This window comes from Crinia signifera, chromosome 9 (genome assembly GCF_055691185.1).
Source record: "Crinia signifera chromosome 9, ASM5569118v1, whole genome shotgun sequence".
Taxonomy (NCBI): domain Eukaryota; kingdom Metazoa; phylum Chordata; class Amphibia; order Anura; family Myobatrachidae; genus Crinia; species Crinia signifera.
The window spans coordinates 1,571,577-1,589,575 of NC_139225.1; the positions used below are offsets into that span (position 1 = coordinate 1,571,577).

The window sequence follows — 17,999 nt, forward strand, 5'->3', positions numbered from 1 at the left end:
CAGAGGACACTTCCAATTTAACACCGCACCCAATAGTACTGTAGGCATGTACTGGGAATATAACTGTTTAGTAAAAAGGGGAGAAAATGAAACAACAATGAATTTGGTACAAATATTACATTGCATCTAGGTTTACAACTAACAGCCTCTATCAAACACAGTACAGGGTGAAAGTGGCGAAAATAGGATCCATCCAACCTTTCCTTATAAGTGGGAGATTGGCACAGACCTGGCCCTTTCAGATTACCAGATTGTTTGGTAATCGGATGCGCTCAAAAGGTTGGAGCACACAGATAAGGCCAATATTCTATCTCAGTCACGCGGATATATATTAGGATGCCGCTGCGATAGAATACAGAGGTTTCAATAGTAAAAAGAAAACCCCATAACCCAGATAAACACCAGGTTGGGACTGGAATAATATTCCCTCATCCAGCAATCGGCCCAGTCATATTCTCCATATAAGGACCCTGTTGCTTGTGCCCCCCTGGGACTCCGCTCCTTGCCTCCAGCTGCTATGCCAAATATGCAGACTTTCAGAAGCTTTGTCTGCCTGTGGTTTAAAGGAATATCCTCTTCGCACAAGACGTGGTGGAGTCATTCTCCTAAAGGGTTAATCAGGTGCTGACCAATAGCTGTAGTCATAGGAACATCAATAGTGCCAATCTCTCAGTGAAACATTTCAAGTTTAGACTCAGGAGTAGTCATTTTGGGTGAAAACTTCCACAGGTTGTATATTCCACCCACGAAAGGTAGCAGGTGAGGCAGCCATGTTGGCGCACTACGTAGGATTTCCCTGGGTAGAATAGGTCACACCCAGAAGAGATGACACAAGATGGCGTGCACACTATATGCACTGTGCGCACGGGAGTGGTCAGCCTCCAGATCTGACGTGCCGCCATTGCAGTCATTAGTGGATCGCATGTGCTTTTAAATCGCTCGTTCGATCGCACTTACAACCAGCGTACTACCAGGTCACATGCAGCTTGTTCTGATGTACGGGGGCCTTTATACTCTTCAAGGGTTTGTCATCCTCGTAAAATCAATAGTTTCTGGTCTCTGGCCTATTGTATATCCTTATTATCCTTCTAACTATGGGCCTCATCCATGCTTGTATACAAAGGTCATTTTCTAGTGTAGGAAGACGCTAACGTCACCCAGGAATGAAGAGAGAGCCAGACCCCCACCCCCAAAACCATCTATGACACCTCTGCGTTTCCCCCACCCATAAACACCTCTAAATGGCCCCTTCCTGTTATTCACTTCTCCATGGAATCCTCATTGCGAGCGAGAGCACAGCCCATGCACGGTTCATACTAGTGTACCCTAGTGGAGGCTCCCGAAAATAGAGTCCACCTCCCAGCCCTCTGGAAAGGTTGGTAAGTGACCCACATTTTCCCCTGACCCTCTGCCCATTGCTCTGTGTTCGTGGCAGTTCGGGGAGGGGGCTGGGCTGAAATGGTTCATTTCGCATCATTTTAGCTCCGCCCCCTCTCCATTGTGCCGCACATCATTTCCGCTGCGGTTGTAAAATAGCAGATACGATCGCTCGTTTGACCGCACTTATGACCTGCGTACGATCAGGTCGCACGCAGGTTGTTCTGATGTATGGCCGCTTAGTTGGGCGTACCGGGCCAGACAGCATAGATCGACAGAGAAGATGGATGAACGATACAACTACCAGGAGAAAACGACACATTTCCATGTTAATTCTCATCAGATGACAGAATTACATCCGCTCGGCAGAACTACTGATTTATTTGACACAGTGTTATGTAATCTTCTATGAGGCAGAGCACAGAAAAGGTCAGTATATTTTATTATTTATCTGCATAAAATACAGCATCATAAGTAACCGAACAGTGACACGAAGGTGAAATACATAAGGAACAATTCATTGGCTGAAGGGCGCTCTGCAGATTACTGTGCATTTGAATATTACTAAATTGAACACAGCGGCAATCGCTTCAGACGTAGTATTGTGCATAGCACATAAACAGCGCCAAGCAAACTGACATCTGTGCAGTTATCAAACACGCACTTAATTACCAACATCAGTCTCATGCTGGAGGAACAGATATAATCAAAGGTCCAGACATCAGGCTGCAATGACCAGAGGAGGAAGATTGCCTCTCCCTCACCATGTACCTGTCCTAATTTGCCTTGTGCTGTAAATCACTCATCTGTGTATTGTCAGGCGCTGCGGAACCCTTGTGGCGCCATATAAATGAAAGATGATAATAATAAAATAATAATAATGGTCAAGGGGCTAGGATACTTTTAAACACCCCCAACACCTACCCATTAGTGTGTAACCCTAACCTCCCCCCCCCCACAGCTTAATCCTAATTCTTGTCCCTGGTGCCTAACCATAACCTTCCCCCCCAGGCCCTAACCCCTTCCTTGTGGCCTAACCCTACAAGACCCCAGCATACCGGCTACCGGGAGTCCGGCGCTGACATATCTACTGCTGTTGGGATTCCTGCTCCGGTATTGTGGTTACTGGTTGGGTTTCCTGTGAGGGAATTCCAACCTCTGATATCCCCAACATCCGGCATAGTAACCGCCTCCCCTTATGCAGCCATTTTATTTAACCTCTCCAGCGAACTAATCTTCCTTTTGTATATATATATGGTCCCCAGAGTGACGTGGGCGGTCCAAATAATGCAATTCGCAATGAATCTCATCATGATCCCTCAGGGCAGCCTTGATGCAGTGGGCGGGGCCACAGTATTGCGATTGTGGCATCAGCCCCTTGCACTGCCCACATAGCTGTGTCGTGCCCCCTCCCCTGCACCCCAGCGGAGAGAGCAGCCAAAAAGTCATCCAGAACGCTACAGTCCTCATTGTTCGCTACATTCATTATGGGCGAGTTAGGGGGAAGCGGAAGAAGTCCCTATAGCCAGAAAGAACATCAATGTGCTGCGGAGTCTCAGCCTATAATAAATCGGTCTCTGGGCTCTATACTTAAAATCACTGAATTGTGTTCTTTCTCCCCCCAGCTACTCCAATGTATAGCCCCCTTACTGGGCAAAATAAAGGTGCCCCTTTCCGGGAGGGTAGGCAACCCTGGCTGGGGGTCTGTACCATTAATGGTGGAGAGCAACAAACCATCAATGATTGGTAACCAGGGGTTAAAGTGGGCCCTGGCACAGAGAGGAACGGATTTCTGTCAGTTGTATTTGGAAGCAGATGTAGGGTTGCCTACTTTGAAAGTCTCCTCTGTCAGCAGCACTTCTGGGAGCGGTGCCTGGTGTAGACATCATCAAGTGTCATTTAAAAGTGCTCCTAGAGGCTGCTCCAAGCGTATATGTTCATTTAATTCCTGTTATTACGGTCTGTCTGAAGTCTCCGGCCAGCAGCAGCATCACCGCACCCATCAAACATAGTCATAAAAAAAGAACAAACAAACACATTTCACCCCTTTGAAACCTTCCTTCTTAGTGGGTGCCTATGTCATAAAAGAAAGCTACTGTCCAAATTTCAAGTTCCTAGTCCTCATGATTCTGGAGATTTTGAGATGAGTCAGCGAGACTTTTATATACGTATGTAGATTAATGTGTTCTTCAGTGATACATGAAATAAATGATATAACAGTTTTCCAAGGTGTAGTATAATCTTCAATTCATATGAATAGCACTTGTGTGGATACATTTTTAGTGGGGTAAATGTATTTATAGATGCCCAAACCAACACCAAACCTTATCTTTAAGTATTTATTAAGTGGGCGTAACCACAAACTGGTCTCACATATAAAGGTTTCTTTTACTCTTCACCAGTCAGTTTTTTAAAGGGGCAATCATTTACAAGATAAAATGATGCCTCTGAGTTCACCCGGCATCCTACATGGCTGCCAAACTCAGAGACTATTATGTCTGGTCCCTTATGTACTTAAAGTTATAGGACAGAAGGCTATGTACTTAAAGTTATAGGCGAGAAGGCGTACGCCACTCACCCTGTTCATAGGAATACAATTCACATAAAGGTATCTTCTTTTTTTATCACCCCCTGGATATAATGGGCATGCCTCCACTCTGTATCAATACTTTAAGCAAGTATATTCCTCTAACATATATTTATTTTACTAGCATAACAAACCAGAATAATTCTCTCCTGATACCAAGGTCAAACTGACAGTGTGCACAGGAGCACGTGAGCTGATCAGACTGACAGTGCGCACAGGAGCACGTGAGCTGATCAGACTGACACTGTGACGTGTTAGAAATCCTTAATCTGCATCTCTTGGATTCCAGCCCACGTTTGTTATGTGTCCGATGCCACTGATTCATGTTACTCGGAGCAGTTAGTTAGCAGTATAGTATGATAATTACCGTAATCACTGTGATTAACAGCGTGCATTTATACTAATTCAGCTGTGGGGAAATAGAGTATTGTGCAAAGATTACTAATTCTGTTACACGGTGAATGAGATGAACTTGTCATTAACCCAAATACACCCAAGTAATAGGAGGAAGAAGGAGACGTAGCCAAATCCTTATTATATTGTAATCACGTGAATGGTGGAAAAGTACAGTAGGTAAGTATTTTACATGCCAACCTACAATACAACGGCCGGGGGGTTACACCGAACAAAACGAAACGTTTCCAATACAGAAAAACTCTGTTTCCACTATTTCTGTCTGTTGTTTATCTGGCAATTGGATTGCAGTCTGATTATTTTTTTTTCATGCAAATACGTACCCATGTTTATGGGAAAACCCATGGGCACAGTTGGGGATCCACACATGAGCCACAATAGCGAAAATGGATCATACAGAAGATCCGGGATTCTCTTCCACCCGGCAGGTGAAAATATCTCCCCCCCCCAAATTATCCACTGTAATGCATCACAGCTAATGGAATTCCACCTTTAATGAGCTTTATCCAATGTCTAGGATCTAGTTCATAAATCACAAGGAAACTGCAAAATGTCACTACTGTATATAACGGGAAACGGTCGTATTGTCGACAACAATGTCGACCTAAGTGCTGTCGACAATACGACCGTATCCCGTTACATGATAGGATACGTGATGTGTCTGTGGTGTGGATAACAGGCAGGATTATGGTACCCTACATATCTAATGGACATGTTGGTGTGTGTCATCAACATACTGGGCCGGATTCAATGCTCCCGATTCCCTGTTATTTTTTTGGGAGAATCAGGCTGTTTTCACTCCATGAAAAAAGAACTTGAACTCTCGTCTTAGTAAATTTCCCCCATAATCTATACACATGCTGGTTTCAAATTCTATGGTGTCACGACCTTCCTCAATCCCACAATCATACTGTACCTCACAACATTTTCACCCTTGAAAATGGGATGCAGGGAGTGTCCTATGTCAAAGGGGGCGTGACCTCACAGTGGGTGCCCTGACTGCAGGCCACACCCCCATTTTCAGCACTACTGGGGCATAGCCAGAGCTTTGTAAGCTTCTGGCCATGCCCCCAGCCCCTCTGCCTGTATGAATAGACGCTGTGCATTTATGTACAGCGCCTATTCTCTGCTGGTAGCGATACGAAGGGGGTACTCCCGGCTGCCCATCCCCCCACTGCGGGAGACTGACGGCCCCAGGCAGGGTGTGGGACTGTCCTAAATAAACGCAGGACAGTTGGGATGTATGCACAAATGAACCTGTGCCGTCGAGTTGTCGACGATTCAAACACCAGGCACTCAACCTGCTTCTTCTATCATACATCAGTGGCTGGCCAAACGCCCCGAGGGAGCTGGAGCAGAAATACAGGTTCTAGTACCGCACATGAACGTAGGAACTTTGTAGATGTGTCACAATGCATGAATGACATCACAAGAACCCTCATCACAGCCTGCACTCATATGGTTGGTAAATGATGATAGTGACACGGAAAGGAGGGGGAGACGTATCAAGTCTTGGAGCGAGAGGAAATTGAGAAGTTGCTAAAAGCAACCATTCAGCTTCTGTCATTTATCTAGCTTTCAATCGTCAGAAGCTGATTGGTTGATTTGGATATCTACGCCACTTTAACCCTATCCTAGGCTGGATACAGCTTTCCTATAGTGCAGGCATGTCCAAACTGTGGCCCTCCAGCTGCTGTGAAACTACACATCCCAGCATGCCTTGCCATAGTTTTAGCATTCCCTAATAGCAACACTCTGGCAAGGCATGCTGGGACTTGTAGTTTCACAACAGCTGGAGGGCCATAGTTTGGACATGCCTGGTATAGGGTATGAAGGACAGTGAGCACTATGCCAGCTTGTGCGGTATATGTCCACAAAGTGACTGCAGCAGAGTGGAACCTTAGAACGGGGATGTGAAGGGGGTTCTCACAAAGACAAAGTACAGACCAGCAATAATGTGTATATATTTTACAGAGAATATGCAAATACACCTTAATGATGACGATGATGACGTATAGCAAACCAGATGCATGGGCCAATGCTGCCAAGGGCTCCCCAGGAGATTATACGTGGCAATACCTTATTATTACAGCCACTGTTTTGTTTTTAGATCAGAATTAGCACCAATTGTGCGACCACCTCTGCATTGTCCCCTGAAATGTTTATTTTGTTCTTGCTATAATACTAAGGGACATATTTATCCAATGTTAGATTTAAGACACTTATCATAACTATAAGAGATTAATGATCGCAGGGATGTATTAAAAAAAAAAAACACACGGGAGCAAATCAAATGGGAACCAGTCCCTGGCATGTGCTAAAAGTGATAGCTAATGAGATGAGTTTGCTTCCAGGTTCAGGGACCTGCTGTGTCATCAGACCACACATGCATGAGCAGCCGTTTCCAGGGAGGGATCCTTTAGATCCCGCTCCCTGGGAAATTTTGCGATCTGTAGCCCACATGGTAAAACAGCTAACTCCATCTGAAATACAGTAACACCACACTACTTGGGATTGGCCCCTAAAGCAGACACACCACCCATGTGTTCCACTCCGCTACACCCCTGCTAGCCCCATATCTTTCCTCTTAGCAGTACGTATTACTACAGTGATAAGGTGCACGTGGCTGATGCTTCTTTCCAGCACTTTCACTAGTCCTTGATCAAACCAACAATGTGACCCCAGCCATGACCTCCAAGAACAGACTGAAGGAATGTTTAATGTTTACAGCAACAAAGAGACCTGTAATTCTGCAGAACAGCTGAGAGGACAGAGGTGTGACTGACAGGGGGGTTCTGGGACCTGTAATTCTGCAGAACAGCTGAGAGGACAGAGGTGTGACTGACAGGGGGGTTCTGGGACCTGTAATTCTGCAGAACAGCTGAGAGGACAGCGGTATGACTGACAGGGGGGTTCCGGGACCTGTAATTCTGCAGAACAGCTGAGAGGACAGAGGTATGACTGACAGGGGGGTTCTGGGACCTGTAATTCTGCAGAACAGCTGAGAGGACAGCGGTATGACTGACAGGGGGGTTCTGGGACCTGTAATTCTGCAGAACAGCTGAGAGGACAGCGGTGTGACTGACAGGGGGGTTCTGGGACCTGTAATTCTGCAGAACAGCTGAGAGGACAGCGGTGTGACTGACAGGGGGGTTCTGGGACCTGTAATTCTGCAGAACAGCTGAGAGGACAGCGGTATGACTGACAGGGGGGGTTCTGGGACCTGTAATTCTGCAGAACAGCTGAGAGGACAGCAGTATGACTGGCAGGGGGGGTTCTGGGACCTGTAATTCTGCAGAACAGCTGAGAGGACAGCGGTATGACTGACAGGGGGGTTCCTGGGACCTGTAATTCTGCAGAACAGCTGAGAGGACAGCGGTATGACTGACAGGGGGGTTCTGGGACCTGTAATTCTGCAGAACAGCTGAGAGGACAGCGGTATGACTGACAGGGGGGTTCTGGGACCTGTAATTCTGCAGAACAGCTGAGAGGACAGCGGTGTGACTGACAGGGGGGTTCTGGGACCTGTAATTCTGCAGAACAGCTGAGAGGACAGCGGTGTGACTGACAGGGGGATTCTGGGACCTGTAATTCTGCAGAACAGCTGAGAGGACAGCGGTGTGACTGACAGGGGGATTCTGGGACCTGTAATTCTGCAGAACAGCTGAGAGGACAGCGGTGTGACTGACAGGGGGGTTCTGGGACCTGTAATTCTGCAGAACAGCTGAGAGGACAGCGGTGTGACTGACAGGGGGGTTCTGGGACCTGTAATTCTGCAGAACAGCTGAGAGGACAGCGGTGTGACTGACAGGGGGATTCTGGGACCTGTAATTCAGCAGAACAGCTGAGAGGACAGCGGTATGACTGACAGGGGGTTCTGGGACCTGTAATTCTGCAGAACAGCTGAGAGGACAGCGGTATGACTGACAGGGGGGTTCTGGGACCTGTAATTCTGCAGAACAGCTGAGAGGACAGCGGTATGACTGACAGGGGGGTTCTGGGACCTGTAATTCTGCAGAACAGCTGAGAGGACAGCGATATGACTGGCAGGGGGGTTCTGGGACCTGTAATTCTGCAGAACAGCTGAGAGGACAGAGGTATGACTGACAGGGGGTTCTGGGACCTGTAATTCTGCAGAACAGCTGAGAGGACAGCGGTATGACTGACAGGGGGTTCTGGGACCTGTAATTCTGCAGAACAGCTGAGAGGACAGAGGTATGACTGACAGGGGGGTTCTGGGACCTGTAATTCTGCAGAACAGCTGAGAGGACAGCGGTGTGACTGACAGGGGGGTTCTGGGACCTGTAATTCTGCAGAACAGCTGAGAGGACAGAGGTGTGACTGACAGGGGGGGTTCTGGGACCTGTAATCCTGCAGAACAGCTGAGAGGACAGCGGTGTGACTGACAGGGGGGTTCTGGGACCTGTAATTCTGCAGAACAGCTGAGAGGACAGAGGTGTAACTGACAGGGGGGGTTCTGGGACCTGTAATTCTGCAGAACAGCTGAGAGGACAGCGGTATGACTGACAGGGGGGTTCTGGGACCTGTAATTCTGCAGAACAGCTGAGAGGACAGAGGCATGACTGACAGGGGGGTTCTGGGACCTGTAATTCTGCAGAACAGCTGAGAGGACAGTGGTATGACTGACAGGGGGGTTCTGGGACCTGTAATTCTGCAGAAAAGCTGAGAGGACAGCGGTATGACTGACAGGGGGGTTCTGGGACCTGTAATTCTGCAGAACAGCTGAGAGGACAGCGGTATGACTGACAGGGGGGTTCTGGGACCTGTAATTCTGCAGAACAGCTGAGAGGACAGCGGTATGACTGACAGGGGGGTTCTGGGACCTGTAATTCTGCAGAACAGCTGAGAGGACAGCGGTGTGACTGACAGGGGGGTTCTGGGACCTGTAATTCTGCAGAACAGCTGAGAGGACAGCGGTATGACTGACAGGGGGGTTCTGGGACCTGTAATTCTGCAGAACAGCTGAGAGGACAGAGGTATGACTGACAGGGGGGTTCTGGGACCTGTAATTCTGCAGAACAGCTGAGAGGACAGCGGTATGACTGACAGGGGGGTTCTGGGACCTGTAATTCTGCAGAACAGCTGAGAGGACAGAGGTATGACTGACAGGGGGGTTCTGGGACCTGTAATTCTGCAGAACAGCTGAGAGGACAGCGGTATGACTGACAGGGGGGTTCTGGGACCTGTAATTCTGCAGAACAGCTGAGAGGACAGCGGTGTGACCGACAGGGGATTCTGGGACCTGTAATTCTGCAGAACAGCTGAGAGGACAGCGGTGTGACCGACAGGGGGGTTCTGGGACCTGTAATTCTGCAGAACAGCTGAGAGGACAGCGGTGTGACCGACAGGGGGGTTCTGGGACCTGTAATTCTGCAGAACAGCTGAGAGGACAGCGGTGTGACTGACAGGGGGGTTCTGGGACCTGTAATTCTGCAGAACAGCTGAGAGGACAGCGGTGTGACCGACAGGGGATTCTGGGACCTGTAATTCTGCAGAACAGCTGAGAGGACAGAGGTATGACCGACAGGGGATTCTGGGACCTGTAATTCTGCAGAACAGCTGAGAGGACAGAGGTATGACCGACAGGGGGGTTCTGGGACCTGTAATTCTGCAGAACAGCTGAGAGGACAGAGGTATGACCGACAGGGGGGTTCTGGGACCTGTAATTCTGCAGAACAGCTGAGAGGACAGAGGTGTGACTGACAGGGGGGTTCTGGGACCTGTAATTCTGCAGAACAGCTGAGAGGACAGCGGTATGACTGACAGGGGGGTTCTGGGACCTGTAATTCTGCAGAACAGCTGAGAGGACAGAGGTGTGACTGACAGGGGGGTTCTGGGACCTGTAATTCTGCAGAACAGCTGAGAGGACAGCGGTATGACTGACAGGGGGGTTCTGGGACCTGTAATTCTGCAGAACAGCTGAGAGGACAGCGGTATGACTGACAGGGGGGTTCTGGGACCTGTAATTCTGCAGAACAGCTGAGAGGACAGCGGTATGACTGACAGGGGGATTCTGGGACCTGTAATTCTGCAGAACAGCTGAGAGGACAGAGGTGTGACTGACAGGGGGGTTCTGGGACCTGTAATTCTGCAGAATAGCTGAGAGGACAGCGGTGTGACTGACAGGGGGGTTCTGGGACCTGTAATTCTGCAGAACAGCTGAGAGGACAGAGGTGTGACTGACAGGGGGGGTTCTGGGACCTGTAATTCTGCAGAACAGCTGAGAGGACAGAGGTATGACTGACAGGGGGGGTTCTGGGACCTGTAATTCTGCAGAACAGCTGAGAGGACAGAGGTATGACTGACAGGGGGGTTCTGGGACCTGTAATTCTGCAGAACAGCTGAGAGGACAGCGGTATGACTGACAGGGGGGTTCTGGGACCTGTAATTCTGCAGAACAGCTGAGAGGACAGCGGTATGACTGACAGGGGGGTTCTGGGACCTGTAATTCTGCAGAACAGCTGAGAGGACAGCGGTATGACTGACAGGGGGGTTCTGGGACCTGTAATTCTGCAGAACAGCTGAGAGGACAGAGGTATGACTGACAGGGGGGTTCTGGGACCTGTAATTCTGCAGAACAGCTGAGAGGACAGCGGTATGACTGACAGGGGGGTTCTGGGACCTGTAATTCTGCAGAACAGCTGAGAGGACAGAGGTGTGACTGACAGGGGGGTTCTGGGACCTGTAATTCTGCAGAACAGCTGAGAGGACAGAGGTGTGACTGACAGGGGGGGTTCTGGGACCTGTAATCCTGCAGAACAGCTGAGAGGACAGCGGTGTGACTGACAGGGGGGTTCTGGGACCTGTAATTCTGCAGAACAGCTGAGAGGACAGAGGTGTAACTGACAGGGGGGGTTCTGGGACCTGTAATTCTGCAGAACAGCTGAGAGGACAGCGGTATGACTGACAGGGGGGTTCTGGGACCTGTAATTCTGCAGAACAGCTGAGAGGACAGAGGCATGACTGACAGGGGGGTTCTGGGACCTGTAATTCTGCAGAACAGCTGAGAGGACAGTGGTATGACTGACAGGGGGGTTCTGGGACCTGTAATTCTGCAGAAAAGCTGAGAGGACAGCGGTATGACTGACAGGGGGGTTCTGGGACCTGTAATTCTGCAGAACAGCTGAGAGGACAGCGGTATGACTGACAGGGGGGTTCTGGGACCTGTAATTCTGCAGAACAGCTGAGAGGACAGCGGTGTGACTGACAGGGGGGTTCTGGGACCTGTAATTCTGCAGAACAGCTGAGAGGACAGCGGTGTGACTGACAGGGGGGTTCTGGGACCTGTAATTCTGCAGAACAGCTGAGAGGACAGCGGTATGACTGACAGGGGGGTTCTGGGACCTGTAATTCTGCAGAACAGCTGAGAGGACAGTGGTATGACTGACAGGGGGGTTCTGGGACCTGTAATTCTGCAGAACAGCTGAGAGGACAGCGGTATGACTGACAGGGGGGTTCTGGGACCTGTAATTCTGCAGAACAGCTGAGAGGACAGAGGTATGACTGACAGGGGGGTTCTGGGACCTGTAATTCTGCAGAACAGCTGAGAGGACAGCGGTGTGACTGACAGGGGGGTTCTGGGACCTGTAATTCTGCAGAACAGCTGAGAGGACAGCGGTGTGACCGACAGGGGATTCTGGGACCTGTAATTCTGCAGAACAGCTGAGAGGACAGCGGTGTGACCGACAGGGGGGTTCTGGGACCTGTAATTCTGCAGAACAGCTGAGAGGACAGCGGTGTGACTGACAGGGGGGTTCTGGGACCTGTAATTCTGCAGAACAGCTGAGAGGACAGCGGTGTGACTGACAGGGGGGTTCTGGGACCTGTAATTCTGCAGAACAGCTGAGAGGACAGCGGTGTGACCGACAGGGGATTCTGGGACCTGTAATTCTGCAGAACAGCTGAGAGGACAGAGGTATGACCGACAGGGGATTCTGGGACCTGTAATTCTGCAGAACAGCTGAGAGGACAGAGGTATGACCGACAGGGGGGTTCTGGGACCTGTAATTCTGCAGAACAGCTGAGAGGACAGAGGTATGACTGACAGGGGGGTTCTGGGACCTGTAATTCTGCAGAACAGCTGAGAGGACAGAGGTGTGACTGACAGGGGGGTTCTGGGACCTGTAATTCTGCAGAACAGCTGAGAGGACAGCGGTATGACTGACAGGGGGGTTCTGGGACCTGTAATTCTGCAGAACAGCTGAGAGGACAGAGGTGTGACTGACAGGGGGGTTCTGGGACCTGTAATTCTGCAGAACAGCTGAGAGGACAGCGGTATGACTGACAGGGGGGTTCTGGGACCTGTAATTCTGCAGAACAGCTGAGAGGACAGCGGTATGACTGACAGGGGGGTTCTGGGACCTGTAATTCTGCAGAACAGCTGAGAGGACAGCGGTATGACTGACAGGGGGATTCTGGGACCTGTAATTCTGCAGAACAGCTGAGAGGACAGAGGTGTGACTGACAGGGGGGTTCTGGGACCTGTAATTCTGCAGAATAGCTGAGAGGACAGCGGTGTGACTGACAGGGGGGTTCTGGGACCTGTAATTCTGCAGAACAGCTGAGAGGACAGAGGTGTGACTGACAGGGGGGGTTCTGGGACCTGTAATTCTGCAGAACAGCTGAGAGGACAGAGGTATGACTGACAGGGGGGGTTCTGGGACCTGTAATTCTGCAGAACAGCTGAGAGGACAGAGGTATGACTGACAGGGGGGTTCTGGGACCTGTAATTCTGCAGAACAGCTGAGAGGACAGCGGTATGACTGACAGGGGGGTTCTGGGACCTGTAATTCTGCAGAACAGCTGAGAGGACAGCGGTATGACTGACAGGGGGGTTCTGGGACCTGTAATTCTGCAGAACAGCTGAGAGGACAGAGGTATGACTGACAGGGGGGTTCTGGGACCTGTAATTCTGCAGAACAGCTGAGAGGACAGCGGTATGACTGACAGGGGGGTTCTGGGACCTGTAATTCTGCAGAACAGCTGAGAGGACAGAGGTGTGACTGACAGGGGGGTTCTGGGACCTGTAATTCTGCAGAACAGCTGAGAGGACAGCGGTGTGACTGACAGGGGGGTTCTGGGACCTGTAATTCTGCAGAACAGCTGAGAGGACAGAGGTATGACTGACGGGGGTTCTGGGACCTGTAATTCTGCAGAACAGCTGAGAGGACAGCGGTGTGACTGACAGGGGGGTTCTGGGACCTGTAATTCTGCAGAACAGCTGAGAGGACAGAGGTGTGACTGACAGGGGGGTTCCGGGACCTGTAATTCTGCAGAACAGCTGAGAGGACAGAGGTGTGACTGACAGGGGGGTTCCGGGACCTGTAATTCTGCAGAACAGCTGAGAGGACAGCGGTGTGACTGACGGGGGTTCTGGGACCTGTAATTCTGCAGAACAGCTGAGAGGACAGCGGTGTGACTGACAGGGGGGTTCTGGGACCTGTAATTCTGCAGAACAGCTGAGAGGACAGCGGTGTGACTGACAGGGGGGTTCTGGGACCTGTAATTCTGCAGAACAGCTGAGAGGACAGAGGTATGACTGACAGGGGGGTTCTGGGACCTGTAATTCTGCAGAACAGCTGAGAGGACAGCGGTGTGACTGACAGGGGGGTTCTGGGACCTGTAATTCAGCAGAACAGCTGAGAGGACAGCGGTGTGACTGACAGGGGGGTTCTGGGACCTGTAATTCTGCAGAACAGCTGAGAGGACAGCGGTGTGACTGACAGGGGGGTTCTGGGACCTGTAATTCTGCAGAACAGCTGAGAGGACAGCGGTGTGACTGACAGGGGGGTTCTGGGACCTGCAATTCTGCAGAACAGCTGAGAGGACAGCGGTATGACTGACAGGGGGGTTCTGGGACCTGTAATTCTGCAGAACAGCTGAGAGGACGGCGGTGTGACTGACAGGGGGATTCTGGGACCTGTAATTCTGCAGAACAGCTGAGAGGACAGCGGTATGCTTTGGGCACTATTAGAATCTAAGGTACTTGTTTCCTAGCACGGCCACACCGATCATGATCGTGGGCATCGTTAGTAAAAATCGGGGGCATCGCGGCCATCGCATGCACTAAAAAATCGGGTGCGATGGTACAGATGCCTGCGATTTCCCATAGGGAACAATGTTAAATGCCTCAATTTACCCAAATCATCATAGGGAACAATGTTAAATGGTCCAGAACCCCCCCCAAAACACCCCTGAACAGTGAAATGGCCCCCCAAAATTAGTTTACGCCACCCCACGATCAACGTGAACCCGAAGCGTGGCGAGCGCAGCGAGCCCGCGAGGGGCGGCGGTACGTGTCCTCCGAACTTTTCATACCCCCACTATCCACATCGGCGTGGAGTTGAGAATAGAATAGTGTGGACCATTTAAGCCTTTTTTAGCCGCCTGCGACGCGACCGACGTGATTTTGACTTTTTTCAATGCATTTCAATGGGAAATCGGGGGCATCGCGTCGGTCGCGTCGCAGACCACTAAAAATTACACCCGATGCCCGCGATTGTGGCCGTGCTAGGAAACAAGTACCAAATCTAACTCTATGCCCACGTGAATCGTAAAGTAAGTCGGTATAAACCCCAATAACATGAAAACCTCATGTCGACCATTTGAGTGTCGGCCATGTCATGTTGGCCTTAAGTTTGTGTCGACCTTCTATCATTGTTGACCTAGGACACATCAACCATTCTTAGGTGTCAGCCTAGTCGCAGCTATCCAATAGTGGTTGACATAGTGACTGTCGACATAGACATTGTCGACCCAGGGATCTGACACGTCCGGGAGGGCGTCAGTCATCCCAAGACAATTCCAGCCGCAGGGATAAACGTTCCTGGCAGTCTGCTTGGCGCACACTTGGCACCGGCTCTGGTATATGTCATGGTTTTAGCTGCAGAGGAACTGGCGCTCTCACTTCCACTTACAGACCAGTAGTGAGAAGAGAAGTCGCACGGAGAGGAATTTCCCAGCGTGACTTAGTTCTGGTTCTATTCAGTATCATTCAGTGACCCCCAACACTCTGACTGTGGTTACACACAGCACTGTATAAAGTCCACAGATAACACAGCGCCGCACACTACACATTAACACGGTAATGGGCAGATCAGCCAGAAGCCGCAGCAGCACTTTATTAGCTAAATACAACAATTCTACTTCCCCCTGGTCAGGGAGCTGCAGCTGTTTTACATTGCATTATAGCGTATGGCTCATACTGTACATAACTATTGGGAGTTTATTTACTAAGATGGGAGTTACATTGAAGATGAGATGTTGCTATGGGAAACCAATCAGATTCTATCTATTATCTTGTAGAAGATGCTTAATAAATTAGAAGAAGATTCTGATAGGTTGCTATGGGCAACATCCCATCTTATACAGAACTCCCATCTTAGTAAATGTAAACATTATAATTTGTGGCACAATGTGTAGTAGGCATTACGGTGTGTGGCATAGGGTGTAGTAGGCATTACGGTGTGTGGCATAGTGTGTAGTAGGCATTACGGTGTGTGGCAGTGTGTAGTAGGCATTACGGTGTGTGGCATAGTGTGTAGTAGGCATTACGGTGTGTGGCATAGTGTGTAGTAGGCATTACGGTGTGTGGCATAGTGTGTAGTAGGCATTACGGTGTGTGGCATAATGTGTAGTAGGCATTACGATGTGGCATAATGTGTAGTAGGCATTACGGTGTGTGGCATAGTGTGTAGTAGGCATTACGGTGTGGCATAGTGTGTAGTAGGCATTACGGTGTGTGGCATAGTGTGTAGTAGACATTACGGTGTGTGGCATAATGTGTAGTAGGCATTACGGTGTGTGGCATAATGTGTAGTAGGCATTACGGTGTGTGGCATAGTGTGTAGTAGGCATTACGGTGTGTGGCATAGTGTGTAGTAGGCATTACGGTGTGTGGCACATTGTGTAGTAGGCATTACGGTGTGTGGCACAGTGTGTAGTAGGCATTACGGTGTGTGGCATAGTGTGTAGTAGGCATTACATTGTACATTTTTGCAAGCACTTTCTAGAAAGGGAGGTGGTACTAAAACTCCACATAATGGGGTGGGGTTAAAGGGGTACTCTCATACATTAGGAAGGGTGCAATGATGAAGGGGGTAGGTGCTCTCATTTGTCGAGATTGGGAAAGGTTTAATAAAGGGGGTACTCCAAATGAACAGAATAATTGGCTACAGCTGTCAGTTCAGATGTGAGGCTGTCTGCGCTGGGGGGGGTTATGATTAGGGGGGGGCTGTAAATGGTTCATTTAAATGTAATATGTAGACCATGGGTCTTCAAACTGTGGCCCTCCAGATGTTATGAAACTACAAATCCCAGCATGCCTTGCCACAGTTTTAACACTCCCTTATAGCAAAACTGTGGCAAGGCATGCTGGGATTTGTCGTTTCACAACATCTGGAGGGCCACAGTTTGAAGACCCATGATATAGACAGTTATTCTTCACTACTCAGATGTACGTCATCACTGCATTAAACCAGCAGCAATCAGAGTCAGACACTGGCAACTACAGTAGTTGTTGTGGGACTACAAGTCCCAGAATGTCATTGCTGAGACTTCTAGTTCCGCAGCATGTGGGGAGCCGCAGCTTATATATAAGGTATAGAAGACAGCTATGAAGAGGATCCAGAGCAATCTCCCATTCTAGAAAGTTAGAAAAAAGTTTTCCAAAACCAACACACCAAGTAGCAGTAACCCGCCTGTTCCCCATCCGCTCACCTGGTTCACCTCTTCCAGCCGAATCTCCTGCTGCGCCTTCAGGAGCCCAAAAGCTTTTCCACCTAGATAATTATTGAGACAGATGAATTAGGAAACGCAATACCTTGGTGTAAATAATACATTACTTTCATTCAGCGTGAGAGAGGACTACACATGCCAGTATACCTGGCAGGCTGCGATCTGCCTGCGGTATACTTCTGGCTGGCACAAATCCATCTGATGTCTGCACTGTGACAAGTTAGGAGGCGATAGAACAGCACAGAAAGTTGGATTTACCTTGAGTTCTGTTGTTGGATGTCATGGCGAGACCTGTGTCTGAGACTGGCTGCGAGAGATTAGCTGCTGAGCCGTAGATGCCTGTTTCAGTCTCTTTGCTCTTCTTGAGCAGATGGTTATAGGAAGCTGCTCACATTGGTTGTTTTAAGCAGCCCAGAGAAGTAAGCTCAGCCCTGCTGCAATCTTAATCGTACTGTAGTAGCTTTGTTCCTTGGAGTTAGCGCAGCGCTCTCTGCTGGCCATTGTGAGAATGCAGCTGGCTGGGCCCAGCATTTACTGACAGGTCAAATGACATTTCTAATTTATGACCAGTTAAACACATGCCAACTCCACAGCGGTGGGTACATGGGTGGAATCAGGCCGTGCCGGCAGTGCTGTGAGCCAGGAGTTCTAGCCTCTGTGCCACTGTAACTTGTAATGTGTATGGGGCTTAGCGTCGACTGTATGAAGGACGACACCACTAAAGGTCGACAGGGCTTAGGTGAAACCATGAAAGAGGTGGACATGGCTACGGTGAACGTCAACACAATGGGAAGGTCGACCCATGTATGTATTTCACACCCTACCGTCCCCTAGGGCGACATCTCCCCTTTATCCACCTTGTCAT

General features: G+C 49.7%; 1 protein-coding gene across 1 annotated transcript in view; it reads right to left on the minus strand.

Moving 5' to 3' along the window:
* The window catches only part of AIF1L (allograft inflammatory factor 1 like), an 89,602-nt gene extending 72,054 nt beyond the window's left edge, over positions 1-17,548 (minus strand). The window contains exons 1-2 of the mRNA XM_083160866.1: positions 17,393-17,548; positions 17,117-17,178 (exon numbers count right to left, since the gene is read on the minus strand). Coding sequence (XP_083016992.1) covers positions 17,117-17,178; positions 17,393-17,417 — 87 coding nt within the window. The 5' untranslated portion in view covers positions 17,418-17,548. The remainder of the gene's footprint in view (positions 1-17,116; positions 17,179-17,392) is intronic.
* Between the last annotated feature and the right edge of the window lie 451 nt (positions 17,549-17,999).